The sequence below is a fragment of the Talpa europaea genome (genome assembly GCF_964194135.1).
Source record: "Talpa europaea genome assembly, chromosome: 3".
Taxonomy (NCBI): Eukaryota; Metazoa; Chordata; class Mammalia; order Eulipotyphla; family Talpidae; genus Talpa; species Talpa europaea.
Genome location: NC_140069.1, coordinates 140,164,924 through 140,184,787, shown reverse-complemented (window position 1 = coordinate 140,184,787; position 19,864 = coordinate 140,164,924). Strand labels below are relative to the sequence as shown.

Here is a 19,864-nt window from a genome sequence, read left to right as displayed (position 1 = left end):
TTCCTGTGTCTTGATACTTTTTTGGACTTCTTTAATGTCTGGGCTGAAAATTGGTTTCTATAGAGAGGATGTGCATTTGCTTCTTAGGAACTCAGGGAAAGTGATCAACCTGTAACTACTTGGTACTAATATTTGGGCTGAGGTCCTTTGGACAGTCCGGGGAACAGACCCTGTGGAAGCTAGCTTGTGGTCAAATATCCAGGGAAGAGTTATTTTCTCCTTTCATCACTTCATGACAATATTCAAGACTGTTAGACCCATGAGTGGCATCTTTGAGATTTAACCTTTTTTTTTCCTAATATGCTTTTGAGACAATTTACCAGAAAAGTTTACAGATAAATGTATCTTCTCCCCTTTCCCAGTTCTGGCACCCAGTATTCATAGTGGCCATAAAAACGAGGGGCCCTCTCTCTAGCTGAAGCTTCATTAGTTCATGAGAAAGCCACGTTTGCTCAAGGATGTATGTTCATTATTTTATCATATCAAGTACACTGGAGCTTTACAAATAAATATTTGTCTGGTATAAGATAATTTGTACTCTTATTTTCTGAAGATACTGTCTTTTCTCATTTACAGTGGAGGGAAAGAAAGCCTGGAGCCAGTTAAGTGCCTTGCCCAGAGCTAATCGAGTTAATAAGTGTTGAATCTGGATTTTTTTTTTTGTCCAGTTGACTTTCCACTTTATAATTCTAATCCCATTATCTAATTAATGCTAATAGATGCCTTTTTAAAACCCTTACAGTGTTCTGGGAGAGTAATAGGAAAAAGGTGGCTTTAATATTCTATTTAATTGAATTTTCACAACAACCATATGTGGGGCAAATTATTTTTCCTGTTTCACAGAGGAAGAAATTATGTCTAAGAGACACTAAGTAACAGATAGCTCCTCCAGTTAACACATGAGAGTGCAATCTCCAGGCCAGGTGACTTTGAATCCTATTTCGTCACCTCTCCAAACTCTGTAATTCCCTCTCTCCACCACTTACCCCTGTTGTGCTGTGCATAGCAGTTACTTCGATTAGCAATAAACTACGTCTTTATCTACTTATTTATTGCTTGTTTATTTCACCAGGAGAGCTTCACATGGAGAGGGACCATGTGTTTTATTTACTTCTGTACAACCAGCAATTAGTTTAGAGCCTGACATAGTGAGCTCTGAATAAAAACACTGAATGTCTAAAACTCAGACCCTGCAGCTCTTTATTTAAATATACTACTTCTTTCTTAAAACAAACAAACAATCAAAAAAACCTTATTTAGCTTATTAACCCTTATTTAGTGTTCTGTTCCCCCTGTTATCTTGGAATTATGACCAAGTGTCAGAGCTGAAAATCATGCCAATGCGACGTGCCCCACATCTCCAGTGATGGAGCTACCAGCGGCCATAAAGGCTGCACTTACACCTCTGTGGACTGTCAGATGTCGCTGTGTTTGGAGAACCATGTTAGGAAGGAAAGTGGATTTGCTTTCCTCTCTTGTGCAAAAAAGCCCATAGGGAGAGGGCCAGGAATCAGCGAACGCGCGGTGCTGCCTGCAGGGGGCGCAGGGGCCTGGTGCTCTCCAGGGCTCTTGGGCCTTCCAGGGCTCTCGGGTAGAAGAAACAAAATCCTGCAGAGACGACGAGGTGGCAGCACTCCCAGGCACACGTTGGGGTCCCCTCAAGTTGTAGAGAATTGATCCCACCCATATTCTCAGGTCCACATAGTTGAGATGCTGGGAGTTGTTGGCCATGTCCCGTCTTGATGTCACAGTTTTCTGTGAGTTGGAGGCTAACACACAGAACCAAGCCCGGCCTTCTGTGCACTGCTCCCATGCCCGGATCAGAGAGAGCTGTGGTCAGCTGAGGGGCTTCGGGAGGACCCCCAGTGATTGACCCCCGGTGACTGAAGCGGCTGCCTGCCAAGACAGTGTGCTTTGCTTCAGACTTAGGGGGCAAGTGTTGGGTCTTGAACCATCAGGCTGCATTCCAAGTTGCAGATTTTTCATATCTGCCCTTATCAGATTGAGGACAGTTTTTTCTCTTTCTGGCTTGTTGTGAGTTTTTATCAGTATTTATCCTTGCGTCCTCCTGCTCCTCTGCTTCCTTTTTTTTTTTTTTTTTTTTCCTTTCTGCAAGAAGACCTGGAGAACCCATAGGAAGCCTGAGGCTCTGGATGGTGATAATTTGCTGGGGAGGCAGGGAAATGAATATGCCTGCAGGCCACACTGGTGATGGACAAAGTCCAAAGAGTGATAATGAAGACAAACTGGGCTGGAGTGAAGACACCTGGTTTCACATCCTGGCTGGGTCACAAACTAGGAATTCGACCTTAAATAAGGCACTTTGATCTCTACTTAGCACCCAGAGACAGCTGCGAACCAACTAGATCTCAGAATTTATTACAGTTGCAAATATGACTAAAGGTCTTGAAAAATGAGAACAGTAAGAGATTGATGCTTCTGAACTTCCTTTGCTAAAGAAAGTCTTAAAATTTAGGTTGGCTTATACTAATTCTGGTGTATCATGAGGCAACTGTTCGCTTGGTCTTTGTGTGCCTCAACCTCCCTTTCCTTCCCTACCGCTTGCTCTTGGATTCTTTGGCTTTATTGTAAGTTTTGAGATCAGGTAGTGGTTTGTTTCTTAGCCCTACATTTTAGTAGTTTCTTTATTAAAGTCTCTTCAACTGAACTGTCTGGGTTAAATTCTGGGTTTTGCCCTGATGTTTCTCATTGATGCAGGTTGGCATTGTCTTTTCAACATGTAGGTAGACTCTTGAGTTTCTTTGTAAAGTTAGCCATTGTGCGTAGGGCTGACTTCCAAGTAGATAGGTAGACCTCTGCCTTTAACCTCAATCTCCCATTCCTCATGTATATGTACAATATTCCGGATTGTAGTTTAGGAAAATTATTTTAACTACTTTGAATGTCATCTGACTCCATCCTTTGGATCATGCAGGTTTTTGCATTCTTTGGATCATGCAGGTTTTGAAGTCCCTTTTTTGAAAATGCAGATAACCTTATGAAGTCCATATCCTAAATTATCTCCATTTGATAAAGCTGTATTGGGTAAACTATTCAGTGATCCTATTAGATAAGCAAGATTGTGGTTTTGAAATCATAGGGGCCAAGACTATGGGAAGTCGAAGGGGGTAGGAAACAGTGTACTAGCATGGAAATGAGGTGTGGGAACTGTAAAGACAAACTTTTCCTGTTGATGTTTCTACTGGGAACAACCCTGTGGAAATCTAAATCCTTGCCCCTAAAATATCTATGAATTCCTGGAGGGCTTCTGTTCTTAAAGTTATTTCTGTTCCCAGGCTCTTGCATTTTCTAAATTTGTTCAGTTTTGGATTATCTTTCTATCCCAGTAGGGAAAGTCTATTCTATATTCATTGACCTAGATGTAAAATTCAGCCCCCTCTTCAATTTCCACATTCATAAAACCCCACTGCCTTTAAGGCAAGGCATAGACTTCGTGATGATATAAGTGCAGATGGGACTTATAGAGGAGGAATTTAAAGGCGGCATGTTCATCACAGTAGTAAAACAACTTCAACAACTTCTTAAAATCTCCCCTAGCAACACTACACCAGGGCATTCACTGATTCGTGGCTTGCTCAGGTTTGATGTCACCTTCTGGATCCTTCACCCACTCTCCTTTTGTTAGGGGGAAATGATGTCCTGAGTTAATCCCATACAGGCTTTGTGGACTCCACCCCCACTCTAAACTAAAGCCATCAAGACATTGGGAAAGACAAATCCCATCACCACCAAAGGGAGGGTGGCTGGGACCTGAGGGTGGAGTTGGGCAGCCAGGTTGGATATAAAAACCAAACACGTGGGCCTTGGGGGCTCTCTGGCTCGCGATCGCTCGCCTCCTGGCTTCACCGCTCCTGGCTGGCCGCGAACTCTGAGAGCGCCATTTTGGGATTCCTGATCGGCGGATTGGGTAGGACTCCCACTTTTCTCCCAGAGCTGTACATTTCCTCATTTCCCCTTCCCTTGTAAATAAACCTTTTTTATTAACCTTTCACGTGTGCCTGCAGTAGAGCATTGATAAGTCCTTTTAAGCGCGCGGGTGAGGACCCACAGTCAGGCACCCCGTTTTGTATCGGGGTTGCTCTACAACACTTTCATTGCACTTCTCTGTTTTCCTTCTTACTTTCAGAGGGAATTTAGAGAGATGGAGCCTTTGAAATCAGATATGTAGGCTCCAATCCTGGTCTTTTACTTATTATGTAACAGGGTGGTCCCCAGGAAAGGGGGAGGTTCCCTGCCCCACCCAAGGGAGGGTGGAGCTGAGCAGGAAGAGGAGAAGCTGCAGAGGAGACTGAGGAAGGAAGCAGGATGGAGCCTAGAGACACGTGAAGAAACCGCGCTTGTCTTTTGGTCGTGGACTGGGTGACACAGATGTGGGTGAGACCCGTGGGGAGGTGACCATGGCAGCTTTTATCTTGATGTTGATTTTGTTCTTTTCCTTCCGGGCTTGTCCGGTTGTTTGTGACCCTTTTCTGTGGGTCCCCACTGGAAGATGCTTTAGACTTGTGGCAGGCTTTGGGGCCTTGCTCTGGGCCGATCCCATATGGATGGAGTTTTACCCACGAGGGGACGGGTAACTTTGGGTGCTTCATTTAGAAACTAGACTCTTTGCCTTACCTGTATTGTTTTTTAGTTTTATTAAAGTTTCTTCCCATTAAAGTCTCCTATGTTTTGTGTTGATGTGGCGGATGGCAGAACCCATGTAGAATAGGCAGGTTTGCGGGGTTTGGGCTGCCCCTCTCCCTGTCCTATAACAATTAGTTGTACGACTTATAGCATTGACAAATCCACTAGGTTCTGGTGATGGAGCGTGTGTGTGTGTGCAAGGTTGCTATAGCAAAGCACCCCAACCTGAGTGGCACCATGGTGGAAATCTGTCTCGGTGCTGGGGTGAAGATGATCAGTGTGTCGGCAGGTTTGTTTCCACCTGAGGCTGTGAGGGAGAATCTTCCATGCCTTCCCCATTTGCTGCTGGTGCTCACGCGATTGTCCTCAGTCCTCTGCGTCACCTTGATCACTGCCTACGGCTTTGCACGGTGTTTTCCCTGTGCATGTGTTGGTGTCCGAGTCGCCCTCTTTATAAGGACAACAGTCATATGGGATCAGGGGCTCATCTCTTAGTGACTTCATTTTGAATTGATTATCAGTTTAAGGACTCTGTCTTCAAGTAAGGTCATGTGCTGAGATTCTGGGGATTAGGACTTCCAGGTGTGCATTTGGGGGGAGTGGGCAGAGAGGACAGTTCAACTCTTACGATTCCTTTTCCTTATTTAACTGATACCTTAAGGACAAGAGTGTCATTCACTGGTGAGACAATCTCAGTCAAGAAATGTCACCTCGTTTTAAAATTGCCACAATGCACACCAAGCCCAGGCCAGCCTTGCTGTAGAAATGGGGTTATGATGCAACAGGACTGGGGAGTGTATCTGAACCTCTGAGTTCAGTCTGCTTCACAGATGAGACAGAAAATCCTTGCCTTTCCCCTGCTGTACTCACATGACTATAATGAAATAAATAATTCCAAAGGCCTTAGGATTGCTTCAGGAAAGAAAAATATGTCAGTAAATTTCTCTGAGGTCTGTGTGTGGTGCTTTTTAATTTCACAGTGGGCCGGGAGGGAAGCTGGGGAAGAAGAACCATGCCTTTGGCAACCACAGGAATTATTTACCACGACTAGAAGATGAATCTTCTGTTTGAATAACCCCTTTGAACTGCTTGACACATAATGGAAGCTTCTTAAATGTTTATTGAATGAACGAGGAGTCCAGGGAACTTGGAGAACTTGAGAGCAGTCAAATAAGAGCATGTATTTATTCAGGGATTTTCCACCTACCTGGTGCTGTGGGGACCACAGAGAGAGAATAGAGCTCTGTGGGCTCACTCTCTGCTCATAGCTTACTCTCTGCTCATGGCTCACTCTATGCTGTGTGCCCTGCACACATTTAAAAATCATCTCAGCTGCTCTCAGCATAGGGTGCTGTGGTCCTCATTTTACATAGGACCTTGTGCACCACGTGTGTCTTGCTGGGTAAGCGTGGGCCACCAGCAAGTCACAGACACTGGGCAGCACATGATTACCTCTGTGTGAGCTGGAGTTAGATGTCTGGATTCAGGTCTCACTTCTCTTCCCCACCTCTGTGATCTCGGACATGTAGCCTCACCTTCCTGTGTTATCATTTTTTTTTTTCCTGTAAAATAGGAGATAATAAAAGTACTTACCTCATTGTGAGAAACATATAGGACCCATAAAATGATTTACTGCCTGGAAGAATGTATTTCCTGCTCGAATGTAAGCTTCACAGAGGCAGCGGTTTATGTCTGTTTTAATCATGGGTGTGTCTTACACAGGATGTAGTCCAGTCAACACACTATGGAGTGAATGCATGTATTTTATTCCCTATGCCAGTGCTAGGGTTGCAGACAGACTGAAGTAGTCAGATGCTCCCATTTCTGTGTAGAACAGTGATCCTTAGCCCAGGATACACATTAGAAGTATTTGCAAGGCTTTTAAGGGGACCAGTCTCAGGCCCCCACACAGGCTGGGTGAGCACCATTGCTGGGGAATCACTCTTAACAGTGGTAACTACAGAGTTAAAATAACACAGGTCTGTTGTGTTGAAGACTTAGTAGCAAAAGTAATTTTCTGAATGACTTACAACCCTTAGGAAACGAAGCACAACTTTTGTTTCCATAGTAATTACATTCTTGAACATTTCAATATACATTAAAGTCACAAAAATACTTTGAGTTAAATGTAATATAATTAGGGTTCAGCCCAAGTATCACACAAGGTTTATTCTCCTTCATAAGTCTCTGGTGGGATATCTGGGATTTGCGCGTAGTTGGGACAATCAGTCGCCTTATGGACTGTCCTTGCCATGCCAAGCAGCTTGCCGAGATCAGCCCAGAAGCACGTGGATTCCTTGTTGGGATTTTTTTTTTTTTTTGGTATTTTTATGTCCACTGTAGAGCACTGTTAACTTTGAGGATGGACCCCCATTTTCTTTTTCCTCTTTCCTCTAAGATGTATTTATTTATGCATACAAGAACTGGGGTACAGGCCAGAGGCACAGGGGGTGAGAGAATTCATCAGAGACAGAGCGGGGAGCAGAAGACAGATCCACTGAAATACACTCGGGGAGCAATGGGCGAGACAGGAGAGGTCTGCTGCGCCATCAGGGTCAGCTCCCTGGCTGGGGATCGAACTGGAGCTGCAGTGGCTGCTGATTGCTTCATATTGCTGAGACTTAACCCCTTGAGCCACCAGGGAGGCCCTGGGCTCCATTTTTAATTCATTTTGATGTCACCTATTGGTACTCAGTACACATAAGTCACTCACTTTTAAAAATTGCGTTATGCTGCATGGAGGTAACATTGGTGTACAACACGGTATGTGATTTAGATGTGTAAGTGCACACTTCTTGAGGTGTATGCTACCACACCCCACCCACCACAAGGCAACCATAGTCCTCCTCCACGGTCCCCTGGGCTGTGGCTGCTTAGATGATGAGCTAAGGTAGTGCCAATATAAAATGGGAGAGAAATGATTGGTGGTGGGTTGGGAGGCAAATACACATACTGAGGTGTGAAGCTAAACTCAAAATTTATTGGGGATTGTAAACCAATGCTAAATCAATATGTCTTTATTAAAAAAGGAAAAGATTTCTCTCGAGGCACCTGGGAAACTAAACCAAGGTGCAGAGTGGCTTTGTAGACAACTGGCTCCTTTTCTAGAACACGGACAGAGACTCACCGATCTCTAATGTGTGTCTAGAAGACTTCCAGGCTTCCGGGGCCTTGGGTTCTCTGGTGCTTCTTCCTTTAGCAAGTGTACCCTTATTCCACTCTGGAGAGGGAGTGGCAAGCTGGGGATGGATTGGATAGGAGAGCTCTGGACACCGGGAGTCAGTGTAGAGCCAGAGCAATTGGAGAGAAATGTGCAGATAGGCAATTCGAGGGTCCTGGCTGAATAACCACTTGTTCACATGTTTTCCCATAAACTGAAAAAAATTCTTACAAAAAGTGTATGCTCTCCATTGCTTTCAACAAGTCCATTATTAAAATGGTAACACTATCATTTGTCCTTTACGAACATTGTAGTAATAGGATTCCATTTTAATATTGCGCCAAAGCCATTTTGATGTCTTTTAGGCTTCGTAACACGGGATTCAATTTGCATTTTTTGTTTTTAATGAGCTGCTTTAAAGGATTTCTGGCCCTCTCAGGAAAGACTATCCCTGAAATGTAAGACTTGGAATATAATTCAGATCATTTTAATCAGATTTCGCAGCCCTTGATCTAATCAACGAGCTGTTTGTGTTTAGCTTCTTGGTCAAGTTCATTCATTAACTCAGAAAGACAATACCGTGTCTGCCTTTGGGCTAGAATGGAATAAGATTAGGAGATGAATTGAGCCCTGTCCTTTAGGAGTGCATAGTCTTTTTGAATGAAGTGAAAGAAATAATAGAATGGTATTTAAAATGTATGATGGCTTATATTTAAATATGTTAGAGGACTTGCTTGGCGATGATTGACATTAGCTGTGTCTTTTTGCACCTGAAACTGCCTTGTAGAATATTTTCTTTTCACATCTATTTCACAATTGATATGGCTGCTCCCTTCCAAAGGTTCCAGTCATCCTGACACAGTGTTGGAAAATTACTAAAATCATTGCTATTTCACGGTTTTACTGACTATGCATTTGGAAGGATTCTGAGCAGGAGAAAACAATGAAGAAATGAAATCCCATTGATTTTTTTTTTAATTGGAGAAAATTGCAACAAAAACTACTGTGCCTGACCCCCAATACAACAAATTCTATCAGTCTTAAATGTCATCTTCTAAAAGCAAGATGAACCGAAATGGAAAAATAACTTACACTAATTTTGTTTGAAGTCTGAGAAATAATAGAATCACTCTCTTATTTGGAAGAAAATGTGTATACATGTATGAAGTATTAGAAAAAGATTTTCCCCCATGGTTATTTAGAAGAATGGAAAGCTGTAATCAAAAGTCACCTCCCACCCCCATTGTACCTCAATATTTATTTTCCTGTTGTCTTCCTTATGTAATGTCTGTGAGACCCACTTACAGTTACAAACTGGCAGCCACTTTGATTTTTTTCTTTCTTATTTTCCTCCTAATTAGTGTTTATATGTGTAGTAGATATACAATTTTCTTCTATTAATGTTACAGAAAACCAACCATAAATTTGCATCCACAATGAGGAATAAATAATCAACAAAAGCCCTTACTGAATCCTCTGTAGTCGTGGGCCGGGAAGGAATGTGATTTGACTGTACTTTCATCGCAGGGGTTAGCCAGGGTTGAATATTTGTTTATCTCTTCTAGCACATCCCCTTTTAGAGACATGCAAATCCCTTGCTTCATAATTTGATGATTTGAACAATTTGCCACTCCCGGCAGCCCGAGCTGGGGAGAGTGATTGGTTTTCGTGAGAGGTCAGAGGAACTGTCCTGTGGCTTCTGCGGGGACAGAACTTAATTCTTCCTTGTGCTCCTCCTTCCTCTTCCCTCCCGTGTCTCCCCATCTCCTGCTTCTCCTTCTTTTCTGAGCACAACAATGTGGTGTTGATGGAGAGAGAAAGAATTTGTGTTTCTTGTTCTCCCAACATTTGGGACTTTTTCAGCTGTTCTAAGGTTTGGTGTCTCAGCCCTGCTGGTTTGTTTTATCAGGACACTTAAATTTAGGTGGAGGTCAGACTTCTGTAGAGGCGTGAACTTACTGTCCCTGAAACATGGAGTGTTGTAAATCAACTTTATCTCAATAAGCATAATTAAAAAAAAAAACAAACAACTGGTGTGGAACTGTGAGATTACTTGGTTACTTCTGGTAAATGTGAGAAGTCTTCATTGAAGGTGGGGGCGCAGGAGGGGCAGCTGAGGTGGGGGGTCTTCCAGTAGAAATGATGGCGGCCTCAGCCAACGTTGTTGAACTGCTCATAAGGAATTGATTTATTGTCATATGTCACAGACCCCATACTGAAGCCATGTACACGGATTAACCTACCTGTGGCTATTCAGATACTATGATTATCCTTTCTCTATGCAGAGGAACGCAACCTGATCTTTTAATGAATAGATACTAGAGCCTTGTGCTGTATTCCTAATTAAAAGGCTTCTAAATAGACTGATTCACAGGAAAAATAAATTAGGTTGAGTGACTGCTTAGAAATGAAAGGTAGAACCCGCAGATCCTGACTCCACAGAGATCTGATTTTCTTATGATTCAAACCGTGACTCAGATGCCCTCGAAGCCAGAGAAGAGTCCTCAGGTGAAAGGCTGGAGAAGTGCCTTGAACTCAGGTGGAGGAAAATAGTTGAGGGGTGAAATGTTGTTGTCTAAGAATCGTCTGCTCTTCTTTTTCTTGCTGTTCAATGATAAGGAGTAGATACTGGGGTGAGAGGCCCAAATGGATCATCTTATTCACTGGCCTCTGTGAAAGCTGGGAAAGAGAATTGTGCCATCCGACTGTCTCCATTACAGGCCTGCATCCTTGGAATGGCTCTTTGGGGGATTATATAAAGCAAGTACATTGCTGGTGCCGAGTGGGAGCTTCGGAAAGTAGGCTGCTGGCGAGTTTGACATGATCTCTGCTGACTCCTGAAGACCTCTCCACTTTCTAGGACTTTCTGTGTGGGAACACAAGGGTTTCTTTTTGTTTTGTTTTGTTTTTAAAAAGAGAACTGGACACTTGCTGAGGCCTCAGACATACATGGCCATTCATTCATCGCCGCACAATCCTGGGTTCTACCCTGTCTTTCTGGAACAGCTATTCATCTTGATCAGTTTTACAAATTCCATTTCTGGGGGGAGTTTGCAGAGATCAGCAACTGTACAGAGAGCACAACTGCCTTCTGGAGTCCAGCGAAGCTTCTGGTCTGTCTTCGTCCTTCCCCATCATCATGGCGGGATCCTCCACGTCCCTGCCGCCAGTGCCTTCTTTGCCCATCTCACTGTCTGCACCTGTTCCTACATATACGAGGGGCATGTAGGCGCCAGAGGAAGTGCTGGGGACTCCATGTGTCTGCCAGGCCAGGGGTCAGAGATCACAGATTTCGTACCCCGTGGGGTTCATGTCCTGTGCAGCTTCTGTCCCTACTGCAGATGCCAGTGGGGGAGCGTGCACAGTGAGGCTGCTGCTGCTTTCATGGAGCAGTGTGGAAACTTCAGCACACAGAAGGGGGTGTCTGGGGAGGTGAGTGAGCGCACACTCCCAGGTCCACTTGGGACTCAGAGCTGCTGGAAACAAGACCCACTGATCCTAGCTCAGGAAACTCAGCACATGTGGACACTGCTGGGGACGGGAAGCCCAGCACTCATATTTCAGCTTGAGATCCTTCTCTGAAAATTTTGATGGGGCTGTTCAGAAATTGAAGGCCTATTATTCCTGATGGGTCCACAAGCTCTCCTGAGGTGATGCTGCTTTCTTCCTCTATGGCTGCTCTTATTCTCTTAAGTGTACACTAGTCTCTCCTCCCTTCCCGCTCTCAGCAATAATCACATTTGCTTGTTTAAGCAGCTCCTCTTATTTCTTGCTTTTGCAGATCAAGATCAGGGTTGGCTTTCTTGGCCTCTCCTGATTTATCCCCTCCTTTCTGACCTGAATTCTTTTGTGCTCTATTTGACCTAAACCTAAAGTCTCAGCAGCATTTGGATTTTTTTCCTTAGCATGGACCTTGGTAAGATATTGGTCTTCGAGCCTGTGTGAATGATTGGCAGATATCCACAGTTTCAATGTAGAACCTCAAGCTACCTGCAGAAGTCCTCTGTGAGGGCAAGGAACAGGGCAGGTGTTCTTGAGAGGTGCAAGAGTGAACTTGGAGCTGCGACCAGCTCAGAGATCACTTGACCGGGAAGTGGAGGAACTTCAGGAGAAGAACTCCCTGGTCTGGTTTTCTTGCCTTTAGTGTCTGGCAGCTTTAAAATTGTCCAAGTGCGATTGCTGCCCCAAGGGCCGGGTCTTTTTCTTTTAACAGAGAGAGAGACCTGGATTCTTCCCTCTTCCCCAAATAGGGCCTGAGGCTTGACTTTTTGGTCCTGAGGCAACATAGCTCAAAGCAGCCTTCTCAAGCTTGAGACCTGCCCGCTCTGTCTTCACCACGCATAGCTGGCACATTCGCAAAGGTTGTCACACATGCACACTAACTCAAGTACCGTTTCTACCTCGTGGGAAATGTCTAGCTCTGTATTACCTTCTGATGTTGGTTTGCCCTTGTGTTTTTTTCTTCTTGCTGCAGGAAGGCAATCTCCCGGGCAGGCCTCCAGCACCTGGCTCCTGCACACCCCCTCAGCCTTCCCATGGCCAACGGTCCAGCGAAGGAGCCCAGAGCGACTCTGGACTGGAGTGTAGGTGTTGGCTTCTTCATTTAAACATGATTCAATTGCATGTGTGTTTTCCTCATTCAGAGGCGAGACTGACTTAATAATTTCCATGTTGTTCCCCGGCCAGCCTCCAGGGCAGGCCCTCGCTCCCGGTGTAGACCCTTGGAACACAGGTCCTCTGAAGAAGAAAATAAAAATTCATGAATCCTCTGAAGCATGACCATCTGGGCTGGTGGCTGTGCCCCGCTGTGCTCAGGCTTTGTTGGTTCCTGCCTCAAGGGCAGAGAGCTTGCCCTTAGCCACACCCTGGAACTAAGGGCCATTTCCTTGGCTCCAGTCAGTGTTTACATAATTAAAAATAAGTAAATGTCTATACGAACAGATGCAGTAAATCAAAGAGGGACAGGCATGGGCCAGTGGTAAGAGTGGGTCTGAATCAGGAACCCCAGAAAGTCAATTTGATGCTCACCATGTTCCAGGCTACCCTCTGCATCTAAAACAGCAGGACCCCATAGGAGGTGCAAGATTCTAAAGAGAGAGACAGTTGAGTCCTTCCTCTCTCTGCCGGCTGTGACTTGACTCCAGTCATTGATGTTTGTCAGCCTGAGCACCCACATCTGATGGGGACAGTTTGGTCCCTCCCAAAGGGGCACTTGGTGGCTGTGCTTAGGATCAAATATGGAAGGTGACAGTCCTTTATCAACTTTGCCTGTGAACTTTGTCAGCTCACAGATTGCTTTCGTCAGAGATAAAGGAGTCCACTTATTCATTACTTTGTCAGACATTTCTTGAGGCCCTGCTCTGCACTAGCAGCTGTGTTGGCTCCCTGGGGCTCTGAGGTGGGGGAGACATGGTTTCTCCTTGCGAGAAGCTTTGAGTCCAGGGGTCGGAAAAGAAACCAATATTAAGCCACAGGGTGCCGTCACCTACAATGGGCTCGTGAGGGCACCCCTGGGTGCGCAGGAGGGCGCTGCTGCCCTATTTGATGTTGCAAGTAGTTCTCAGAAAATGCTTTTAAAAAGAAATGTCCTGCTTGAGCCAGAGCTTTGCTGCAAGGTATTATTTTCTGATTCCTGTAGAGAGGTATGTATTCTAATATTTTTCAAAATGGTATTTTTGGCTGGTGGTGGGAGGCTGCTGTACTTAATAGGGGGAGAGCAAACCGGATGCTTAGTGGTTCCCCTACCTCCCTCTCACAGCAGGCACCTGTTTAGATGTGGGATGGCAGGAGACACTTTGGGAATGCTTAACAATCGAGGGAACTGGAAGCCTTTTCAGGAGACACTCCATTTGGGGTCGTATTTAGTGATGTCATGCATAAGAAGCTGTGAGATGGGGTTCTGAAAAAAACCTGACTATGGGCTGACAACACTGTTAGTTAACAGACGCCAAACACTGACCAGCACTACAGTTCCTTACTCTTTTTCTTTTACTTTTTCTCAAAGAGAGGAAAAAGCAGATATTTAAAACAGCTCAGCAATATTATTATTATTATTATTTTTTTGGTAATATTTTCCCTCATTTCAGTGTTTGGTTTTCTGGCCTGTGTGCTTTTCACTAACCCCACGTATGCCACTTTTGTTGGCCCACCTGTTCAGGGAGCTGAAGCAGAGTCTTCTCTGTTGTTCAAGTGTAAGGCCAGGTCCCTGTCTTAGTGCATCTCAGCTCTCACTTGACCTCACCCACATGCCTGGTTCTCTATGGAAAAGCAGCCTGACTGTCTCCTGTCGGCCTACTTTTTGGGGCTAAATACATCAAAATGATCAATCTTTATTGACTGTTACTATTTACTGAGCAGTGATTTGGTTTGGTTCTTGGTAAGAATCTTTGAAGTAAGGAGAAGGAATGACAAGAATTTAAAAGAAAAAGAAAAGGTGAAAAAAGGAGGAGCTTTAATTCCTTGCCTTTGGTGTGCAAAAGGGCCCAGATGTTTCCAAGGTCAGGATGCCTCTGGCAGAACAGGGAGGAGCAGGGCTGATGAGTCACCTGGACTTCCAACCTGCTTTTGACTTTCAGGTGGAAATTCTCTTTGCTCTATTACCATTTGGCGTGGGGGGCTGGCCCCTGACCTGCATCTCCTCTCCTCATTACATCCATAAGGATCAGACACAGAAGCTGTTGCTGGCATGTCTGAAGTTGCAAGACAAGTCAGAGAGAACCTGGGATTAGCATCTTAGTCCCCAGATTTCTACCTGTGTAGAATTCCCAAAGGGCCCTGTTCTGGTGTGACTCTGTGTGCCAAAGTCATCTGGAGGGGCCCTGTTGTTTCCTGAATGCTGCTTTGCAAAGACCTTGGAGGAATGGCCTGCCTGCCCAGTGCCCAGGCTCACCCAGCACCGATCCGGTGATCCGAGCTGTGGGCACCTGCACATTTTAGCCAGAAGTCTGCCATGGGGGTGGGATGGGGGAAGCAGCTTTTATGGTTTCGGAACACAAATTTAATAATTTCCTTCAAGTATTCCTTTGTCATATTTTCACTTCCCTGCTTGATGATGCAGTCTATCTCGCTCTTATTTTTAGCCTGTTCCTCAAAGTCCAAATACTTCTCCCCTGCTGTGACTTACTGGAATGGCTTGTCCTGACTTGGCAGATTCCGTGCCGGGCAGTCTCGTTTCCCTGACGAGTCTTTGCCAGCATTACTCTGCCAGCATTACTCTGGCTGCTGAGCCAGGTCTTCCTTCTGCACGAGTCAGGGCAGTAACTCATGTCCAGTGGGGAAGAGCTCCGTCGGGCCTCAGTGTGGTTCCTCAGCCTTTACCGACAGCTTGACAGTGTGGGACTGGCTGTTTCTTATCGAGACTCCACTCTTGTTGTCTCCCAGGAAATGCTCATCTGTTCAGGCCAACTCATTCTGCTTATGTCATTGCTCACTTCTTGTTTTGATCCCTCCCAATACTTCTCTGCACAGTGCATTGTCTTATAAACCTTAGAAGCAAATTTGTGTTTTTGGTTTTAATCTAGGTCCTAAATTAGATTTTTGGCTCTTGAAAGGAGGGAAAGTCTTCTGCTTTTGTTTTCTTTTTCACACTGGAGAACACAGCATCATGCACCTTAGTAGCTGTGTGATTACTGATATCAGGGGACAAATCAATTACAGCTAGAAGCCCAGCCAGCCAGAGGGGACATTTCCCTGGGAGTCAACAGGCGCTCATCTAATCTCCAGGTCCTGAAAAGCTTGGTAGACATGAGTCCAAAGCCTGTTTGGAAAATAAATGCATTTAGGCTACTTGAATTCCAAGTAACCTTTGAATTTCCTCCCTAACACAGTGCATGGGGTTAAGTCTTCCAGCAAACACAGTTGTTTGAGCTTCCCTTTGCTACCAGTGGTGTCCCTTCCTCCTTCTCGGGGACAACCTGCAGGGGGCTGTTCCCTCTGACACCATGCAATCGTGTCAGCCAACCCAATTTGGGGGAAAACAAATGAAGTTGCTATAAAGGAAGCAAGTAATGCTTAAAAAGGAAAAAGAATCTCATCTCCTGGGCTGACATCCAAGTTTCCAGCTTCGAGTGAGCTAGCGCATTCAGAAGTGTGTCTGCTGAAGATACGACGTGTCTTTCCTCCTGTGTCACATGCTTGTCCTGCAGCGGAGTCTCTTCCCTGCTTATACTGTTCCAGCGGGGAGCCTCAAACGTGGGCTCCTTCCACCTCCACTGCTGGATACTTGGCTTCTGCCCATTATGCTCCTGACAAAGCCCTCGAGGCAATGATGGAAAAGCCACCACAATCTTTCTTGATTTCAGTGTATTTTTTCCTTTCTCCTTGGAAAGTCTCCTCCAATCCCGAGGGCGGGGGAAAATGGAACCTCTGTACAGAGGAAGCCAGATCTTCCATCTCAATCACTTTACCTCTCCTCTCGCTGATGCTGTAGGAAATGAAGTGCTTTTCCCAGGCAGATAAAACATAGTGCAGGGAACACACTGCTTCTCTGTCTGGCTTGGGAACAAGATTAGGGAAACAAAGTCTCTATGCAGGATTGGTTTAAACTGGGTTATGAAACTAGGTCATTTTATCTTTAGAAACAATGACTGAAAAGCCAGGAAGAGGCAGGTGTGTGTGTGTGTGTGTGTGTGTGTGTGTGTGTGCGCGCGTGTGCCTGTGCACACGTGTGTGCGCATGTTCTCATTTCAGTCTTGGTTCAGATGGTAAGTTGTAGGAGACATGAGCTTTCTTAACAGATTTCAGTGTCATCATCAATAATGACCCCTGCTTCTGACTTAGACCCCCATTTCAAAAAGGTTATCAGGTTAATCAAGCTACCAGCCAGCTGAGCAGAGCTGAGGCACCTCCCAGCTGTAGATCAGCAGTGGTCTCTGTGCTAGTCAGCCCTGTTGGTGACAGGACAAATCAGCTGTGATTTCACCCACCATCACTATTCCTTTATGTTTTTAAGTTGCAAGGATTTACAATTAAATCACATTGCTGCTGGGGGGAATCATAGATTCCTGCAACTTGCCAGGTCAATGAGAAATATTTAGATCTAAACTTGTATTTCTAGGGAAATTATTATCTAAACAACACTGGGAAGCAAAATGATATGCGGTGCATGAAGTAATTCTAAATTTTCTGATAGCCACATTATAAAAGTGAAATGGAACAGGTAAAATGAACTTCAGCATATTTTGTTTAACCAAATATATGAATAATACTGCCATTTCTGCATGTAATCGTTGTAAAATTGTTAGTGAGGTGGTTTGCACTCTTTTCTCACACTAAGTCTTCAAAATCTGCTATAAGTTTATGCTGACAGCACATCTCAGTCAATATTTTATAATGTAAGAGTGGATAACACCAGTCAGAATACTGGCTGCATCCACGTCCTAGTAGCCAGGTGCTTACTGGCAGCACAGATAGAAATCATCCAAAGACCGATTTTGCTGTGATTGTCTTTAAGATTTTCAGGGTTAGGCAGTGCAGATTTCTTTTCCCTTTCTGAATGTGTAAGGACATTTACATGGAGCACACAATTATAATTTTATTGTCTCAAAAACGGTTTTATAAGCAATGCCTTCATTTTATGTACATGATTTTCTTCTAATGTCAGTGCATCCTTGGTGTTGCTTGGTCTGTCACACCCCCTACCTTTTCTCTTTTCCTCTGGAACCATTGCTAGAACGTCAGTAGAACCAGAGCACATGGACCCATATCTATAAATTCCTGTCTTCATCACCTAGGGGATCTGTGCTCTTAGGAAGCTAAATCTGTCTACAAGGAGACTGATCTATACAAATATATGTAGATCTGTAGAGACATGCCTCAGCACTCACAAAGACATTAAAGTTTTCTTCATTTAGAAACGGGACACCCTCTCTCTCGTTCTGTCCTCCTGGTACAGGTGTTTGTACCCTGTTTGAGATGGTATTTCAAGACTGATTTATAGAGAAGAAAGAGGTTCCTAGTGAGAGTGAAATGAATGTAAACACAGCACAAGAAAATGAAAATAAGGCTATTTTCAGAGAAGAGGGACTAAAGTATATGAAGATGAATAAGGAAGGGTCAAGACAGAGAGATTGGTGTCATTGTAAAGAAAGGTCTGAGATTAAAATGGAATTTTGTTTTATAAACCACAGGGCATTGTTTGAGCATCCTGAGCAAGAGAGAAGCATAACCATAGCTTTGTTTTAAGGCAGTTAATATTTATGATAGTGTAAAAGATCAGACAGGATATCAGAATTCAGAGTTGAGACCAGAAGAAGCCAGGGCTCAGAGATGCCATTGAGTGTATGGTCAGTTACTCGGGTATATAATGAAAGGAAATCCACACAAAATTATGCGGAAAAAATGGCCTGGACTAGTTGGGGGTAGACAGGACTGTAGTAAAGAACATACTCAAACTTGGCTCCACTTAGAGTTTATTTCTCACTTGTGTAACCAGGACAGTTTTGGGTAGCTTGGGCAGGGGCTTGTTCCCTGTTCTACATAGTTATTCTGTGACAGTTGCTCATGTATCTTCAACAGAAGACTTCAAAAATCACCCAGAGTCCTGGTATGGGAACAGAACATGGCGGGACGCATGTGGGATGCTTGAATGGGCCAGGTTTGGAAGGAGTACGTTTACCTCCTGCTCACAGTCCATTGATCAGAACCTGGTCACATGTGCACACCTGAGTGACCACAGGGGAGCCTGGGTGACGAGCTGGGGCAGGGTGTCCAAGAAGACACACTTTGGGGAAAGGCTTTAAACATCAAGGAAAGGAACACGGCTAATGCTAGCATCTATAGATTAGGAGAGAAGAAGGAAATGAGAGTAATCACAACAATAAAAGCTATACCGAGTGCCTGTTAACTTATTGTGTGTAGGCTGTTGAATTTTATGCATTTTCATATATAAACATCACTGTGATCTTGTGAAGGAAGAACAGTTATTATTGAAGTTTAGCGATGAGTGGAATGAGGGGGTTTGGAGAGACACTGTGTCACACAGGCAGTGAGTAGTGAGCTGTCTGACTCCAAAGCTCATGTTTGTTAATATTGGGCTGGAGCAGAACTCATCAGACATGGAAGAAGGAAACCATGATAGTCTCTTTTCTACTCCATTCTTGTGCAGTTGTCTTCTGGACAGGACACCTGTATGTGGAATTCAGGAATCCCCAAGACCCCGCTCACATTTAATGATATACTGGAATGACTCATACAATTTCCTGGGAGCTGTGATATTCATATTTATGACTTATTATGGTGAAAGTGTTATAGGGCAGCCCCGATACAAAATGGGGTGCCTGACTGTGGGTCCTCACCTGCGTGCTTAAAAGGACTTATCAATGCTCTATTGCAGGCACACGCGAAAGGTTCATAAAAGGTTTATTTACAAGGGAATGGCAAATGAGGAAATGTACAACTCAGGGAGAAAAATGGGAGACAAAGTTTTAAATGCGTCCTACCCGATCCACCGATCTGGAATCCCAAATGGCACTCTGAGAGCTGGCTGCAAGCCAGGAGCTGTGAAGCCAGGAGGCGAGCGACAGAGCGAGAGAGCCCAAGGCCCACGTGTTTGTTTTTTATACCCAACCTGGCTGCTTGACTCCACCCTCAGGTCCCAGCCACCTTCCCTTTGGTGGTGATGGGATTTGTCTTTCCCAATGTCTTGATGACTTTGGTCTGGAGTCGGGGTGGGGTCCACAAAGCCTGTATGGGATTAGCTCAGAACATCCTTTCCCCCTAACAAAAGGACCCAGAATCTTATTAGCCAAGGAGAGAGGTGCCTGGGGCAGAGTCCAGGAGAGTTATACATGAGGAACTTCCGGTTGTTCCTCTCTCCTTGCTGACTGCTCCCAGCTTCTGTATGCGACAGCACAGATGAAATAGGGCCAGGGAGGCTGATAAGAACCGTGGTGTCCAAAGTTTTAATGGGGACTTTGTCATATAGACAGGTTTACTGGCCACATGATTAACTGTGGCCTCCAGCCCCTCTGGAGGTTGAGCTGATAGCTCTCTTCGGGCTCTAAGTTCCACCATAATCATTTTTATCTTAGATTACATGATATGGCCCAACATCCTCAGGCA

The 19,864-nt window shown here is 44.7% G+C and overlaps 1 protein-coding gene across 2 annotated transcripts in view; it reads left to right on the top strand.

Annotated features, from left to right (window-relative positions):
- DGKI (diacylglycerol kinase iota) overlaps positions 1-19,864 on the top strand; it is a gene marked incomplete at both ends in the record, with an annotated part of 370,310 nt that overhangs the window by 123,354 nt on the left and 227,092 nt on the right. For both annotated transcript variants that reach the window (XM_084229448.1, XM_084229447.1), the window contains one exon: positions 12,279-12,387. In XM_084229448.1, the coding sequence (XP_084085574.1) occupies positions 12,279-12,387 (109 nt within the window). The remainder of the gene's footprint in view (positions 1-12,278; positions 12,388-19,864) is intronic.